The following is a 16,987-nucleotide window of genomic DNA, read 5'->3' as shown; positions in this document are numbered from 1 at the left end:
GTTAAGTTTTGGACTTGGTTTAAATACACTAAAATGAGAGTTATTCCATCAAAGATTATCATAAATAATTTAACATACAATAAACAAAGAAGAGCATTGGCCAATATTTGGTCCTATGCCTATATATAGCTGTATGGAACCGGGAAATCTGTCCATCTGTTTCATACTCTATTAGTGTATGAAAAAGAACAAGGGCTGGAGATGTAGCTTAGTTGAAAGAGTTCTTTTCTGGCACACTAGAATGGAACACTAGGTTCCATTCCCAGAACCCAGCAACACATAAACTAGGTGAGGCTGTAGACACCGGTAATCTAGCACTCAGGAGATGAAAGCAGGAAGACCATTTTTTCAAGGTCCTTCTCACCTGTGTATGGAGGTTGAAGCCAGCCTGGGGCAATTGGGACACTCTCTCAAGGGAAAAAGGCGAGTTGGGGATGAATATTTGGTAACAGCTAGCTTTCTTTGTAACATTAAAACCATTCATTCACATATTCTTCCCTCGAAATGGGCATAGATAGGGAAGGAGTAATATCCATCTGCTTAACTCTATGGAGTTCAGTACAGCGCCTGGGTAACTTTTGAGAAATATAGAATTAAAATTTTCTTACTAGAGATAATTATTACAAAGTGGGAATCAGACCTTAGACCTCCGTGCTCAATCTTATAGACAAGTTACCAATCTTTTAAGGGGTGCATGATATTCTATGAAAATCTAATATCTCACCCACCATCCCAAACCTTTCTAGTTTGCTCTACAAGGTAGGCGTACTTCCAAAATAAAGAAGGTAGTTTGTTTCCTATATTTTCTTGTTAAAAGCGTATTTTTCAGAGCAGGATGTTGGTAAAGGAAGGCTCAAGTCTGTGTGCCCCTCTATCCCTTACATGGCCTTTGAGAGCAGAGATTATAAATCAGTAGTTAAGACCAATGTCTTTGGACTCGGGGCTGCAGTTATCTCTCTGTTGCTTTCTTTAAGCTCCCAGGGCTCCATCCAGAAAATAGAAATACTTCATACGTTTTTGTAAAGCGAGATAAAGCCTATGAGAAGTGTTCACGAATGCCTAGCACACCATGAGCGTGTCAAACTTTTCCTTCTTTCTTATTTAAACTTTACTTTCTGCAGGCTTCACTGTGCAAACAACTTTACTTATTTAGTCCGTCTTCCAGTTTAACTTGCACCTCTACTCTAGACATTTTGGAAACAGTTCCCAAATTTCCAGCTGCTACAAAGCATGGCGTTCTTTGCGACAGTGTACGACATAGCGACCAGCTAGCCTTCGACCCTCAGGCCAATCGTGCTGCTCCTGGGAGATGACGTACCGCTCTTGCGCATGCGCAGGGAGGAGAGACCTTGGCTAAGCCTACCAGTCACTCAGCGGAGGTGAAAGCACCGTCGGTAGGGTCAGCATTGAGGGAAGATGCAGAGCTGGAGTCGTGTGTACTGCTCCTTGGCCAAGGTGAGGGTGCTGGGCTAGAGGCACAGAGATGCCCGCTCATAGGTCTTGACGCGGCCTGCTGCCCGCAACCGCCGCGGCCCCGCCTCTGTGCTGGTTCAGCCTGGCCTCCTGGGGCAGCGGGAAGCGCGGGCCGGCCCCGGGAAGGCCCCGCTGTCTGTCGAATGACTGCCGGACGTGGGCCGAGGGGCCTGGGCCTTTACCCGGGCACGGGGACGAGTAAATCACGCCTGTCACCCGCTGGGTACCCCATCATACCTTTTGCCTCAGCCCAACCCTGACCTGGGAGTGAGTAGGTAACCTTGAGGCGCGAATGGCCCAGACGTGGTCAGTCCCAGCACACAACCGTGCGAGTTCCGCGTCTCTAAACTAGTGCCCTCTTCCATCCGCCAGACCCAGGGGCTTGTATTTTTAATTGCAGCCGTCTATCGTCCAAACCACCTTCCCATTTCACCTGCCAGTGTGCGGCTTCGTGGCTGGGTAGCGTGACAACTTTAGAGATAATACATAGATCAGACTGAATCGTCTGTGTCCTCAAAAATTAATGTAACATGCAAAATGCCGTTCTTTTAGGGAGAAGCTGAGCTGGGACTAAAACTCAGTACAGACAGCTTGCTCCTCTTTGGTTTACATGTCTTGATCTCAAGTGCAGAAGTTACCGCCAAGTAAAGAACATTGCTACATCAAAGTATATTGTCACTGCCTTCCATTGATTGGTTCCGCTATGATAGAAGCTGGAACTCTGCTTTGTTTCTTTGTCTCACTGTTCTTAGGAAATGGTAGGCATAGTGTTTAGAGAGTGTGAGATTATGATGCAATTTGTGGAACTTCCAGAATGTGAGTACACTGATACTGTTGGTATGTTGCTAGTTTAATTTTCTGTTCATAGTTGGTAGCTTAGAACATCTTCATAAATGTGATTACAGACTGTTAAATAGATTAGTTAGAAAGCATAATAAGTGAAATGATTGTTGTTGAAATATTCAAATACCTGAATTCACAGTTTCATATTTTTAATTAGAATACTAAAATGATCTTTGGCATTAAAATTAGCCATGCTTAGCCGAGCATTGGTGGCGCACGCCTTTAATCCCAGCACTCGGGAGGCAGAGCCAGGCAGATCTCTGTGAGTTCGAGGCCAGCCTGGTCTACAAAGCGAGTTCCAGGAGAGGCGCAAAGCAACACAGAGAAACCCTGTCTTGAAAAACCAAAAATAAATAAATAAATAAATTAGCCATGCTTTCTGACATTTTAATAAAAACTGTAAGCCATTGAGCATATTTTATTAAGTGTATATATATATATATGAGGCAGTTCATTGGATATTCATAATAAGGCAAATCTGGCAAAGTAAGATTGTGAAAGTTGAATATTATTGACAAAGGGGAAATTGATAGGATACCCTTTGTGGTAAAGACCATTAAGAAGCAGTGCTTGATACATTTACCCCAATTTGTTGTCATCAACCTTCTAAATTACATTTATTTATTTGCATGTATGTGTGTAGGCATGAGCGTGTGTGGAGGTTAGAGTACAACCTTTTGGGAATGTTGGTGGCAGAAGCCTTTATTTAACTATGTCACCAGCCCGTTGTAAAAATTATATTTTACTTAACAGGACAATTTTCTTTGCCCTTTTTTTCTAGAGAGGCCATTTCAATCGGATATCTCATGGCTTACAAGGAGTTTCTTCAGTGCCTTTAAGAACTTATACAGATCAACCAAGTAAGTACTCGATGCAGTGTTTTCAATCAGATTAGTTGACAGTTCATTTCTGTTTTTATGTAAAAGAAAGCAAGTGTTAGAGTAACTGTTACTCAGTGTTAGAATTAATCTATTAATTAGTTTACTGTTGAACACCTAGTATGTTACAAGAGATAAACAAGACAGAATCCATTCTTAAGACACTTAGAGGCTAATATTAAAAGATGAACAATACATAAGTAACAAGTGTTTGGAGAGTAATTGAAAATTAAAGCAAGATTCTAGGATCCTAGAGAGGATGTCAGGGAAAGCCTTTTGAGGAGGTGGTGTCTGAGAAGGGGATGGGGATGTGAAAGGTCTGAAATGGAACTTAATTTTTGAACCTCCAGGAAAAGCAAGACTAGAGTGAATGTGTAAAGTCCCAAGAAATAAAATCAGAGACATAGGCAGGGATCAGATCGTGGAGTGCTTCTAAGCCAGACCAGGTGATATAGATTTTACTCCAGTTGTGATGGAGAGCCACAAACGGTTTTTGAGCTGAGCAATTTCATGTGATTACAGCTTTTAAGAATTAATTTTATCCACTGGGTCATATTGTGTTGGTTGTTTCAAAGCTTTTTAACATCTTGAATGAAATTTTTTAAGACTACTATAAAAGGGAGCTCTGGGATGTATAATTTTCTTTTTTGTTTTTGTTTTTGGAGCTAAGGTTTGAACCCAGGGCCTTGTGCTTGCTAGGCAAGTGCTCTACCACTGAGCTAAATCCCCAACCCCTGTATAATTTTCTTAATGCTTTCTTGGGGTTTTGAATTTTCTATAAAATATATGTATTTTTAATAAGCACTTGGAGTGCTGGGTGGTGGTGGCTTTAATCCCCAGCACTTGGGAGGCAGAGCTAGGATCTCTGCCTTTCAGTGCCAGCCTGGTCTACAGAGTAAGATCCAGGACAGGCGCCAAAACTACACAGAGAGAAACCCTGTAGCTAAACAAATCTCCCTTATCCGCCAGTCCCACAGCCACTAGGATCCAAGTAAACACACAGTTATATTACTTATAAACTGTACGGCTGTGGCAGGCTTCTTGCTATCTAGTTCTTATATCTTAAATTAATCCATTTCTATTAATCTATACCTTGCCACGTGGCTTGTGGCTTACTGGTATCTTTACATGTTACTTCTCATTTTGGCAGCTGGCAGTATCTCCTGACTCAACCTTCCACTTCCCAGAATTCTCTCTCTTTGTCCTGCCCATACTTCCTGCCTGGCTACTGGCCAATCAGCACTTTATTTATTAACCAATCAGAGCAACACATTCACAGCATACAGATATTCACAGCACTTCCCCTTTTCTTTTTCTTTTTTTTTCCAAAAGGAAGATTTTAACTTTAACATAGTAAAATTACATATAACAAAACAATTATCAAGCAAGATTTATAGTTACAATATCTATGTTTATTTATAAAATCTAGTCTATTAGTTTTTGATAAAATTAAAGAAGATATCCTATCTATCCTCTATTTGTGAGTCTAAGGTTTCATATCTAACATCTTTTATGATATCTAAGGAAATTATAACTATTTAGTCTTCAACTACATCAAAGACCTCAGAAAAATATACTATCACCTGAGAAACGGGAGAAGGACAAGCAACTTTTGGGAGTCTTGTGAGAGTAGACAGAGACAGCTGGCAGCCTGGACAGTCATCCAAAGTTCCTTTGTAAAGTTGGGGCATCTTTCTTCAGCCCACAGGCGTAGAGTCTCTCAGCCACTTCTCTGTGTTTTGTAGAATGTCTGGCAGTTTCCTCTGTGAAGCAGGAACCTGAAGGACCATTTTGCCAAGCAAAGTTCAGTGGTCAACTTCCTATGGGTCCTACATGTCCAGTCAATTAATCAGTCCAGGCAAAAGCAGTTTCTTGCCCAAATGGCTATTTTTGCCAAGAAGAAGATAAACTCCATACAGAGTGTCTAAGGTGCCCAGCCTCCTCTCTGAAGTAAATTGGTGCTGCCAGGGGCAGACATGTCTCATTGTCTAAATTTTTAAAACATTTTCAATGCCATATTCTGTAGGTCTTTGAAGTGTTTGAAGATTACCTACCTAATTGAACTATATCTAGTTATACCTAGAAAATTTAACATGACAATAAGTTTGACTATCATAGAAGATGAATTATTAATCTGTAGTTTTCATTTATCCATTACAATCTAAATGAACTACACAAACATAATACCTCAAATGAGAGCAGAAACATAAATACAGTATAACAAAATTAAGTTTAAACTTGTATCAATAAACTAAAATCCATAGCAGTGTAAAACATTTATAAACAAGATGTTGCTCTTTAAAGTAGGTTCATTAATCTACCCTTTTATCCTATATATCTATACTATCCCCTTTTCTTCCTTAGAAAGAGATTGCATTTATAATCAACCTGCTTTAAATAAAAATACTGGTTTTTCTCTGTCCCACACCAGAGGGCTCTTCTGATATAGGACAGAAGAATCTTTCAACCTTTTATTTTAGCAAATATGCTTGGGTTTAGAAAAGGAGTGAGCCAATTCCATCACCAAAGCCAGCTTGGTATATTTGGGAATTTGGGCATAGCTTCTTATACTACTTCTTGCTGGATGAGGGTGCTGTATTCTTACAGGATTATGGGGTAGTCTGTGAGGCTATATTGTCTGAGCCAGTTACAACATACAGATATCCACTGCAAAACCCTGTCTCGGAAAACACACACACACACACACACACACACACACACACACACAAAGAAAAAAAGAAAAGAAAAAAGCACTTGGAATAGGATAAATGGACTTTTAGTGTGGCATTTACCTTCTTAGTACATTTGACATGATCTATTTACTGGTCTCATTCATAAAATTTAAATTTTAAAATACTTTACTATTTAATTTTATGTCTATATTATGGTGTGTGTAAGTGTGTGAGTACCTGTGTGCATACCACAGTTCAGGTGTGCAGATCAGAGGACAGCCTTGGGTGTCCTGCAGTAGGAGACTGTTAAGATATATTCATTGCCTTTTATTTTCTTTTCAGTCTTTGGACAGGAACTTAGATTTTAACGGAGTGAGACCATACTGGTTAGTTCTTGTCTACTTGACAAAAACTAGTCACCTGGAAAGAGGGACCTTCATTTGAGAAATTATCTCCATCAAATTGATGTGTGAGCATTCTGTAGCTTGTTTTCTTGATGTGGAAGGGTCAAATCCACTGTAGCAGGTAGTCATGAGCTATTATAAGAAAGCAAGCTGAACAAGCCTGTAAGCAGCATTCCTTCATGACCTGTGCTTCAGTTCCTGCCTCCAGGTTCCTGCCTTGTCTTCCCTTGAAGATGAAGCCCTTTTCTCCCTAGGTTGCTTTTAGTCACAATGTTTATCAACAGCAACAGAAAACTAAAATAGAGATAGAGTACTCTTTAATCAAGTGGGTGATCTCTCAACATTGGCAAATTGTAAATATAAAATAATTATGATTTGGAGGTAGATGAGATACCAATAATTTTATATAATACATGTAGCTGAGATTTTTACTTAATAACTTTTTACCTCAAAAAATACAAACTTTATCAGGGCAAAGACTGATTTTTCTTTAGTACCTAAGATGACACAGTTGATCCTCATTACATGCTTACTGGATAAAGAACACTGAGGCCGTGTCTGTTTTAGTTACTATATCACAAAATATCCAATGTGGTCACCATACAAAATAATACCAGCTACAATCCCAATACTATTATCTGATGTATGGCTTAGTTTTGTTCGAGGCACAGTTTCAAAGCCTCATGTCTGTCCTACTTAGCCATCCCTCTCTGTTAGCTCTTAGAGAGGGAGGAGAATCCTTTTAATTCTTGACCCTACATTCACTATTTTTATTCTTTTTGTAGAGTGTTGGTTGACCAGCTTGAGAAAATCAAAGCTTATGATACGATCTCTGTTAGAACACTAGGAGGTGTTTGAGTATTCTTACAAAGCAAAGTCATTAAGATGTGTGATGTCCTGTTAACTGTTGATAATGACCTTGCATTTCATAATAGACACACTATGTTGCATTTAGATCATATTTACATTCATTCATTCACTGTTTTGTTTATATTTATTTCATTTTTTCCCTTTTTTTGGAGACAGGGTTTCTCTGTGTAGCCTTGGCTGTCTTGGAGTTTGGTCTGTAGATTAGGCTGGCCTAGAATTCTCAAGGATCTGCCTGGCTCTGCCTCCTAAGCATTAGTTTTAGTTTTTAAAGGAACATTTCTATTAAATTCCATAGTGCCTGGATTAATATACATTTCAACCCATATATAAGGGCTTCTTTATCCCTGTACCCTGACACTGTTTGTTTTGTTTTTATAATAACACTGAGTAGGGTGAGACATACTCACAGGGCAGTTTTGACTTGCATTTCCCTTATGGGCAAAGAAGGATGTTTAACACTTTTCATGCGTTTATTGGCCAGTTGTACTTAATGTTATGAGAACTGTCTGTTCATATTGAATAGATTATTGTTTAATTTTTTGAATTATTTATCCTAGATGTCAGTTGTGTGTCACCTGTATAGCTGGTTCTTGGGAACTCTCCAGCTTTTGTTTCTGTGCAGAAGCTCTTCAATTCTAGGCAACCCATTTGTCAGTTCTTTGTTTTTTGGGGGGTTGGGGGGTGGGGTTCAAGACAGGGTTTCTCTTTGTAGCACTGGCTGTCCTGGAACTTGTTCTGTAGATCAGACTGGCCTCAAACTCAGAGATCCACCTGCCTCCTGAGTGCTGGGATTAAAGGCATGTGCCACCACTATTTTTTGGTTCTTGGTGTTATTTTCAGGACTGTGGGAGCACTTTTCAGAAAATCCTTGTTTAGCCTGTACCTGAAGTGTTTTCCTTCAGCAGTTTCAGAGTCTTATGTGAGGTTTGTTGGTCCACTTTGAGTTTCTGTACATTGTAAGAAATGAGACTCTTAGTTTCAGTTTTCTATTTATGGATATCCAGTTTTCCCAGCACCATTGTTGGAGAGGCCATCTTTTTTGGAGTCTTGGTAAAACAATAACAAACAACAACAAAAACCATGTGGCTGTAGTTGGACGGTTTTATTTCTGTGTCTCATTCTTTTCCATTGGTGTACATGTCTGTTTTGTGAGTATGTCCTCACACCAGCACCTTGCTTTTTTTTTGTTGCTATGGTGCTATAGTACAGAAATATGATACTGTTGGTGTTGTTCTTTTTCCTCAGGATTGCTTTGACTGTCCGGGAGGTTTTTTGTTTTTTGTTTTCTATTTTTGTGAAAGATGGCAGTGAAATTTTGATGGGTATTACATTGAGATTGTTTGTCTCTTTTGGTAATACAGCCATTTTCACGATATGAATTCTTCCTATCCATGAGGAGGGAAGTTTTCCATTTTCAGTGTTGTCTTCAGTTTCTTCCTTCAGTGCTTTAAATTTTCAATATAGTGGTCTTTCTCCTCTTTGGTTAAATTTATTACTAGGTTTAAAAAGTTTTCATTTATTCATTTGATGATATTGGAGATGCATTTTTTTTTCTGTTTTCTTCCTCAGCATGTTCATTATTGATTAATAGAAAAACTACTGACTTTTGTACATTGATTTTGTTGTGTCCTGCGTGTTCATCAGATCTGAGAGTCAGAGGAATTAATTTTTGTGGACAGCAATGTCAGACTGTCTCCTTATTACCACAGAACAGAACTGAAAATACATGTAGCAAGTAGAAGTTAGACATATCTTAGGTATTTAATTACTGTTTTGTACTAAATTATTGGTTAGCTGCTTGAATATAGTAGTGATCTAAACAAAACTGAATTTCTTTAGATTTCACAGTCTTCCTGGGGAAGACAACATCTAACAAATACTTGTAATCATCATAAACAGTCCAGTGACTAAGGATGAGGATTTACGAACTCTATCATAAATGTGGATTGGGAATGGTTGCATAATTCTTAAGGATTTTATGTTTATGTATGTAATGATTATTGTCAACTTGCCAGCATCTAGAGTCACCTAGGAGACATACATACCCATGAGGTTAGATTAACTTTTGAGGAATTATCTTGATTACATTGATTGTTTGGGGAAATCCATCTTAATTGTTGGGGGGACTACTACCTGGGCAGGGGATGCTCAACTATATAAAGTGGAGAAAGTGAGCTGGGCACTCTGCTTTCTGGTTGTGGATGTGATATCCCGTTTCCTCAAGCTCCTGATGTCTTAACTTCCCTTTCATGGTGACAGACATGACCTTGAACTGTGATCCAAAATAAACCCTTCTATAAGTTGCTGTATTTTGTCACATCAACAGGAAAAGAAACCCAGGTGTTGTCTGAAGAGGGATGGGTAGACATGGGTGAATGGGTGAATAGTGTAATGTGGAAAGAAGCATAGGGTGTGTGTGTGTGTGTGTGTGTGTGTGTGTGTGTGTGTGTGTGTAAATTTTATTTTATTTTATTTTTTTTGGTTTTTTGAGACAGAGTTTCTCTGTGTAGTTTTGGTGCCTGTCCTGGATCTCACTCTGTAGACCAGGCTGTCCTCGAACTCACAGAGATCCACCTGGCTCTGCCTCCTGAGTGCTGGGATTAAAGGCATGCACCACTGTCGCCCAGATGAAGAATAGTATGTTTAAACCACTAAAAAGGCCACAGTGCTGGCACATTGAAGACTGAGAGTTGACTTCTCAGATAGGAAGTTGGGAATCAGTTTTAAGCAGAGCCATCATAGGATCAAATGTATTTTAAAGATCAGTCCAGTTACAGGTTGGGCTTTATTTTAATTTTTTTATTTTTCTCTAACCATAAGAGGCAGGGTAAACATCATGTATGTCTATTCCAAGAGCTTAGTGTTTGAAATGTGAAATGCATGCTGCTAGTATGTAGTTGTAGATAATGAAACAATGCATATACATAGGCTAGTATATAAGTGAACACTGAAGCTTAAACTCCTTGGTACTGATGGGTATGCAGAATGGGGTGGGAGATGAGACCTGAGAGATAGATACTGAAAAGGTGTTGCTGTTATACTTAGGAAGGTGGAGTTGCTTTAGTAAGAGACAGGGAAATTAATGAGTTAGAAAATAAGATCTGAGCTGGCTTTTCAGATCTAGCACAAGGGGTAGCAGTATCGGCTTTTGCCAGGATGGAAATGAAGCTGGATGCTCATTTTCTAAAGTCTGGCCATACAGAATGTGTCAGGCAGATCTAAGAAAGGAAGCAACATTTACTGAGTGCTTGGTATGTACCCAGCACCTTCTTAGGTTTTTTACATTTATATTCTTTGGTTATTAACAACCTTAGACTGTTAGACATCATTACCATTATACATATGTTGTTATCAACAAAGAGCTGAAAATTTTTTTTCTCAAGAATTTAAGGTTGTATAGTTACTATTTGACTCCAGATTTTTTTAAAAAATAATTTATCTTTATTTTATGTGTATGCCCTCATGTATATATGTTCATCATTTGCATGCCTGGTGCCTATGATGGCCAGAAGAGGGTGTCAGGTTCTCTGGAACTGGCATTACAGAAGGTTATATCCTTCCATGTGGGTGCTGGAAATCAAACTCAGGTCCTCTGGAAGAGCAGCTAGTACTCTTAACCACTGAGCCCTCTTTCAGCCCTGAACCTAGATTGATTTTAGACCTTCTTTTCTTTTTTCTTTTCTTCTCTTTTCTTCTCTTTTTTTCTTTTCTTTTCTCTTTCTTTTTTATTTATTTATTTATTTTTTTGTTTTGAGACAGGGTTTCTCTTGGCTGTCCTAGAATTCTCTTTGTAGACCAGGGTGGCCTCGAACTCACTAAGATCCACCTGCCTCTGCCTCCCATGTGCCACCACCACCCAGCTCCTTATTATATTCTTAAGGACTAAAAGTTTTTAGGATTATGATTAGAAAGTGAATTATTTCAGTTCAGGATTTCAGATGATGAGCACTTTGGGGTAAGAATGAATATTAATGGAGCTTGCAAAATTGCTTGGAGATTAAGGCCATTGACAGTTTAAAAATTACCTTTAGCCCTCAACATTCTGTCTTATGATTACAAAGTAAATTTTTTTGGTGATTATTTTGCAGATGAAGGGTTAAAGTGAAGCAGGTCAAATTATTCATCCAAGGTCATCTTGGATGTGGTTTAAAGTTTTACCCTTTGGGATTTTAACTTAGGAATGCTGAAACTAAAGAATAGGATTGTATTAAATAAAAAGAAAAACACCAGATGTAGAGTCAAAAAGTTTAGTTCATCTTCTGCCACTTAATTGCTAGATAGTTTGGGCTAGTCAGTTCATTTCTTCTTGAAAATGTTATGTTTATATTGTCCTTGTCTTCCTCATATTACAGAAAAAGTATATCATTTGGTATATGATAACCAGTGAGTGGCAGCTGAGTTCATATTCTAGGATTCAGTTGTATTTGCATGCTATAATGAATAGAAAATAAAAGTGTGTACCATTTTTAGTTGCATCAAATATCTTGGAACAAAATAATGCTGTGTAGAACATGCTGATTATTTGGAGGGTTTTTGGTAAATGTTTTTAATTTACTATTTTATATCAATGTGCCCTTGTTATAGTTGATGCAGATGTGACAGTGATTGGTTCTGGCCCTGGAGGATATGTTGCTGCCATCAAAGCTGCCCAGTTAGGCTTTAAGGTAAGATAGACCCAAAGTAGATGTTGCTTTGTTTTATTATGGGCCAAGCTTATTTTAGCTGCAAATTTTTTCAGGTAAAAACATGGGAAATAATTAGACAATTAAAAAAAAAAAAACAACTTATGTATTTGGGTGTTTTACATGCCTGCATGTATGTTTGTACACTGTGCATGCAGTGCCCACAGAGGCCAGAAGATGGAATCAGAATCTCTGGGACTGGAGTTATAGACACTTGTGAACCACCATGTGGGTGCTGGGAATTAAACATAGGTCCTCAGGAAGAACAACCAGTTCTCTTAACCACTGAGCCACCTCTCTTGCTCAGGAAATTATTATTAGTTTTTAAAATATAGATTATTTGTAAATCTGAGACTAATGGGTTGTAGTAGTCTCATAGTATAGAAAAGTCAACTATTTTTTTTTTCTGAAATACTTCATTTGTGATTCAGTGATAACACTAAAACATGTTTGTGGTAATGTTGGACAAAAATCTTTTTAGATTAATTCACTCTGGAGTTATCCTCATTTTTTATTATTCAGATGATAGGTTTCAAAGGGTTCTATTAGTCTGAAAAAGCACAACTTGAGTAGCTTGCTTTGTAGAGCAATTTAGACATGTATATTTTGAATTTTAGTGAAATGAAATATGCCTTTACATGTAATTAAGTAATGTTCTCTTTGATTGTAGACAGTCTGCATTGAGAAGAATGAAACACTAGGTGGAACATGTTTGAATGTGGGTTGTATTCCTTCAAAGGTGAGCATGTGTTTCAAATGCTGCAAAGATTGTTTTTCATTAGCTACTACTGACTACAGAGATGTTTTGAGACTAGGTTGGTAATCTAATACAGTTCCTTAAAAGGAATCTGAGCATGTTTATAAGATGTTTTCCTTTGTAAACCTTCTAGTACTGTCACAGCCTATCATACATTCTGGAAATTCCTCCTTTTCCAAACTCCAGTGTTCCAGTTTTGTTTTTCTTTAGCTTTCCATTGCCACTGAAAAGATAATTAGTAAAAAAAATTTTTATGTTCTTGAGTGTGAAAATAGGAAGCCCCTTTTGACCTGCCACCTTGAAGTGTGTTCATACTATTTTACTTTTAAAGAAAATAATTTTGTTTTGTTTTTATTCTTATGTGTTTTATGTCACTATTGTTTGTCTTAGGTTAATTGTGTGAGAAAGAAAGATAAATTCGTATCGAGGTGTGTTCTAATTAGAAAAATGTCATTTTGTAAGTTTGCTATAGAGTCTATTTATGATTTGGTAAAATTGCCTTACTTCTTTTAGGCTTTATTGAATAATTCTCATTATTACCATATGGCCCATGGAAAAGATTTTGCATCTAGGGGAATTGAAAGTAAGTATACTTTTTATAGTTAGTAGTACCAGTCATGCATGACTCTTCTTGCTAAATACTGGTATGTATGAACAGATATTTATTCAAGGATGAGTGAGATAAAAATCTTGAAATTTAGAGAGATTTACGTAAGAATGCTTAGGTTCAAATTTCTACCATGACAACTTCTGTGCCTTTGCAAGCTTTTCCTAAGTTCTGTTTTTTGGTGTCAGTGAAAAGTCAGTTTTTAATTTCCCTCACAACTTTCAAATGTGGGAGGGGCTAGATTCTTGAGTGCTGTGCTATTGACAGGCAAGATTGAAGGAAGGAGAGCAGGCCTACTGAGTTGTTGGTGGTGGAAAGAAGAGAAAGAGAGCTAGAAGAGAGGGAGAAGGAAGAGGTTTAGTGAGAAAAGAAGACTGTTTATATCATTTGCATTTAGTCTGTATTGTCTTTACCATGTTTTGGAGGGCAGTTTTTAATCCCTTTTTTCTAGTTATATTTGACAAATACTTCCAGAATATAGACTTAATGTACTCTGTGGTGTTTATTTTTGCAGTAGTGGTTTTCTGAAAGAGGCTGTGTAGGGAGTCTAGCATATAGATGATGTGTATATACTGTAGTATGTCACACTCTGTGAAAGTACCATGATGTAGAAGACATGGGATAGTCAGAAGACATGCATATTAGGCAAGCTTTATCTTTTAGCTTTGTGACCTTTGCAGTCAGAAATGTGTAAGAATCTGTGTATGTGTTAGCTGCATGGGCTGGTTGCTGTGTCTTTTCCTCTGCGTTCTATTGAGTTGAACATTTTTATCTTATATTGTTGCTTTAGTATTGAGTTAAGTGAATTTTAAAATCTAGCTGATTAAACTCATTAGATTAAGCTCAACTTAATTGTTTTTGTTTCATGAAATTTTAACATTTGTCTATATTTATAATTTCAGGTAATGTTTTACTTTGCCATTTTTACTTAACTGTCTTCCAGACTAATAACCATCATAAAGTACTTGTAGAATGTCACAGTGGAGCCGGGTGGTTGTGGCGCATGCCTGTAATCCCAGCACTTGGGAGGCAGAGGCAGGTGTATCTCTGTGAGTTCGAGGCCAGCCTGGTCTACAGAGCTAGTCCAGGACAGACTCCAAAGCCACAGAGAAACCCTGTCTCGAAAAACCAAAAAAAAAAAAAAAAAAAAAAAAGAAAGAAAGAAAAAAAAGAATGTCACAGTGGAATAGAACATTTTTATTTTGGACTGCATTTTTTGCACAGATGCACATTTTTCAGTGCTTGATAGGTTCTATTATTGTGATGTGGTGATTTAGCTTTTTTGGCTATAGTTATGACAGTTACTAAATTTTAGAAGAAGTTAATACTGTCTTTTATATAGTTTTATCAACATTGAGATGAATATTTTCAGATCTTGATTAGTCAAAAACTATCACATATTGTTTTCAGAGTTTAAATAATGACAAGATTTATGTAACAAATTACAGTGTCAGAAGTTCGCTTGAATTTAGAGAAGATGATGGAGCAGAAGAGCTCTGCAGTAAAAGCGTTAACAGGAGGAATTGCCCACTTATTCAAACAAAATAAGGTTAGTTGTTGTTCATTGCTCAGATTCACATATACATTGTTTTAATTTACAAATGGCGGAAAGTGCAGACAGACACACCATGTGACAAGGCTCATGTGGAGGATTTTATTGATGAGGGGGAGTAAGGAGGCACAGGGTGGTCTCTGGAGATGGGAAGCTACAGGAAGAGAGGAGGAGGAAGAAGAGAGAGAAAGGCTGGGGCAGAGGAGAAGGGAAGAGAGATGGGAGGGGACAAGAGAAGGGCGTGCTGAAGCAGATGAAGAAGTGATGGGAGAGTGGAGAGGGAGACAGAGAGAAGGAAGAGGGTGGAGGGGAGAGAAGATGGGATGGGGAGAGGAGATGGGACGGGGTAGGATTTGCCTTTAATAAGGGGATTTAGCACTTGCACATAGAGACTATGTAGCCACACAGTGCATGCATATGTACTGTGTAATGACATACTGCAGTAGGACCTTGGGCTGACTAAGTGATGCCAGAAATATATGAAATAATTGCTTTATGCTAATAGAACGGTGCTCTATGATCTTGGCTTGCTGTGGGATATTTAATTTAAAATAGTACTAAAACATTTTTAAAATGATGTAATGCATTTGTCATCATCCAAACTGTAAAAAGAACAAAAACAAAAATCCAAAATAACACTACCCTGAAACAGATATCCATGAGACAGTGTTTTTGCTGCTACATGTGTTACATATTACTAAGGAAGTATTTTATGTTCTGTGTTACCTAGAGTACTGTTCCTGTTATTTCTATCAGAAAAATATTTTAAGCATATATATATATATTATATATATATATATATATATATTACTTTATAAAGGTTGTTCACGTCAATGGATTTGGAAAAATAACTGGCAGAAATCAGGTCACAGCTACAAAAGCCGATGGCAGCACTCAGGTTATTGGTACCAAAAACATCCTTATAGCTACAGGTTCAGAAGTTACTCCTTTTCCTGGAATCACGGTATGTATTTTTTCTAATTCATCTCTTACAACCTTTCTTACAAAATAGGCTTTTATAAATTTGTTCTGTTTATAAATGTTGAGTGATTACTGACTGAAACACTGTAATCAGGCAGCCAGCCATTTAGCTTGCAAAGTTACTTATTGTTTTACAGTGATTATGATCAGATATAGAACATTTTAGAGTATGTTTGAGTTCAGTATGAGGTTAAGCCAGGCATGGTGGTGAATACCTATAATCCCAGCATTTGGGAGGAAAAAGGCAGGAAGATTGCTACAAGGTCAATGTTAAACTGGTCTAGTAGCAAAGTCTCACACAGTGAGACAGTCTCAGAAAAAGAGCTAGTAAGATAGCCCAGTCGATAAAGTGCTTGTTATACACTTATGTAAACAGTGAGTCATAGTGGCATGGGCAAAGCTGAATGAATGATGGCTGAGGGTGACCTTTGGCCTCCACACACATAAATATGTGTACACAACAAAACACAAAATATGAAGTTAAAATTAATCATTTTTATTTTGGAGTATCAAATTATAAATCAAATTAGCATTTTGAATGAGAGTTGATGATTTATGATATTTAGAAGCCATGAAATAATATTTTATTGCATGAGATCACAGTTAATAACTTACTAGGTTTTTCCAAGTAATTCTGCTTGATTTTGCTTTTTTTTAATAGATTGATGAAGATACTATAGTGTCATCTACAGGAGCTTTATCATTAAAAAAAGTTCCAGAGAAGTTGGTTGTTATTGGTGCAGGAGTAATTGGTGTAGAATTGGTAAGTAGTGTTTTTCTTATATTATCTCTGCGGAGTTGAAAGGGACTTAAAGCCTCTTGGGAGGCTGAAGAGATAGCTCAGTTGTTAGAACACCTACTGTTCTTCCAGGGGACCCTAGTTCAGTTACTGGTACCCACATCAAGCAGCTCACAACCACCTGAACTCCAACTCCAGGAGTTCTCCACCTATACTCATATGCACATACCCACATAATAAAAAATAAAATCTCCGTCTCTCAAAAAGAAGAACAGGATCAGGCATGTATGGTAATAGACAGAAGGGAGAGATGGTTCAGTGGTTAAGAGTACTTGCTGGGTTCAGTTCCCATATGGTGACTTTGAATTATCTGTAACTCCAGTTCTAGGGGATCTGTGCCCTCTTCTAGTCTCTGAGGGCACCAGGTGTGTGCATGGTGCCCAGACATACATTTAAAGTCTTAAAAAACAAAAAACCTGGTGCCCAGACATACACGTAGGCAAATACCTTTTCATATAAATTTTTTACC

At 37.8% G+C, this 16,987-nt stretch overlaps 1 protein-coding gene across 1 annotated transcript in view; it reads left to right on the top strand.

Moving 5' to 3' along the window:
• The first annotated feature begins 1,321 nt into the window (after positions 1-1,321).
• Positions 1,322-16,987, top strand: part of Dld (dihydrolipoamide dehydrogenase) — a 28,672-nt gene continuing 13,006 nt past the window's right edge. Inside the window, exons 1-8 of the mRNA XM_036206138.1 lie at positions 1,322-1,455; positions 3,098-3,176; positions 11,725-11,804; positions 12,493-12,561; positions 13,093-13,162; positions 14,635-14,735; positions 15,559-15,702; positions 16,381-16,482. Coding sequence (XP_036062031.1) covers positions 1,417-1,455; positions 3,098-3,176; positions 11,725-11,804; positions 12,493-12,561; positions 13,093-13,162; positions 14,635-14,735; positions 15,559-15,702; positions 16,381-16,482 — 684 coding nt within the window. The 5' untranslated portion in view covers positions 1,322-1,416. The remainder of the gene's footprint in view (positions 1,456-3,097; positions 3,177-11,724; positions 11,805-12,492; positions 12,562-13,092; positions 13,163-14,634; positions 14,736-15,558; positions 15,703-16,380; positions 16,483-16,987) is intronic.

Source organism: Onychomys torridus, chromosome 14, assembly GCF_903995425.1.
Source record: "Onychomys torridus chromosome 14, mOncTor1.1, whole genome shotgun sequence".
Taxonomy (NCBI): domain Eukaryota; kingdom Metazoa; phylum Chordata; class Mammalia; order Rodentia; family Cricetidae; genus Onychomys; species Onychomys torridus.
This window is presented reverse-complemented; position numbering and strand designations above follow the sequence as displayed.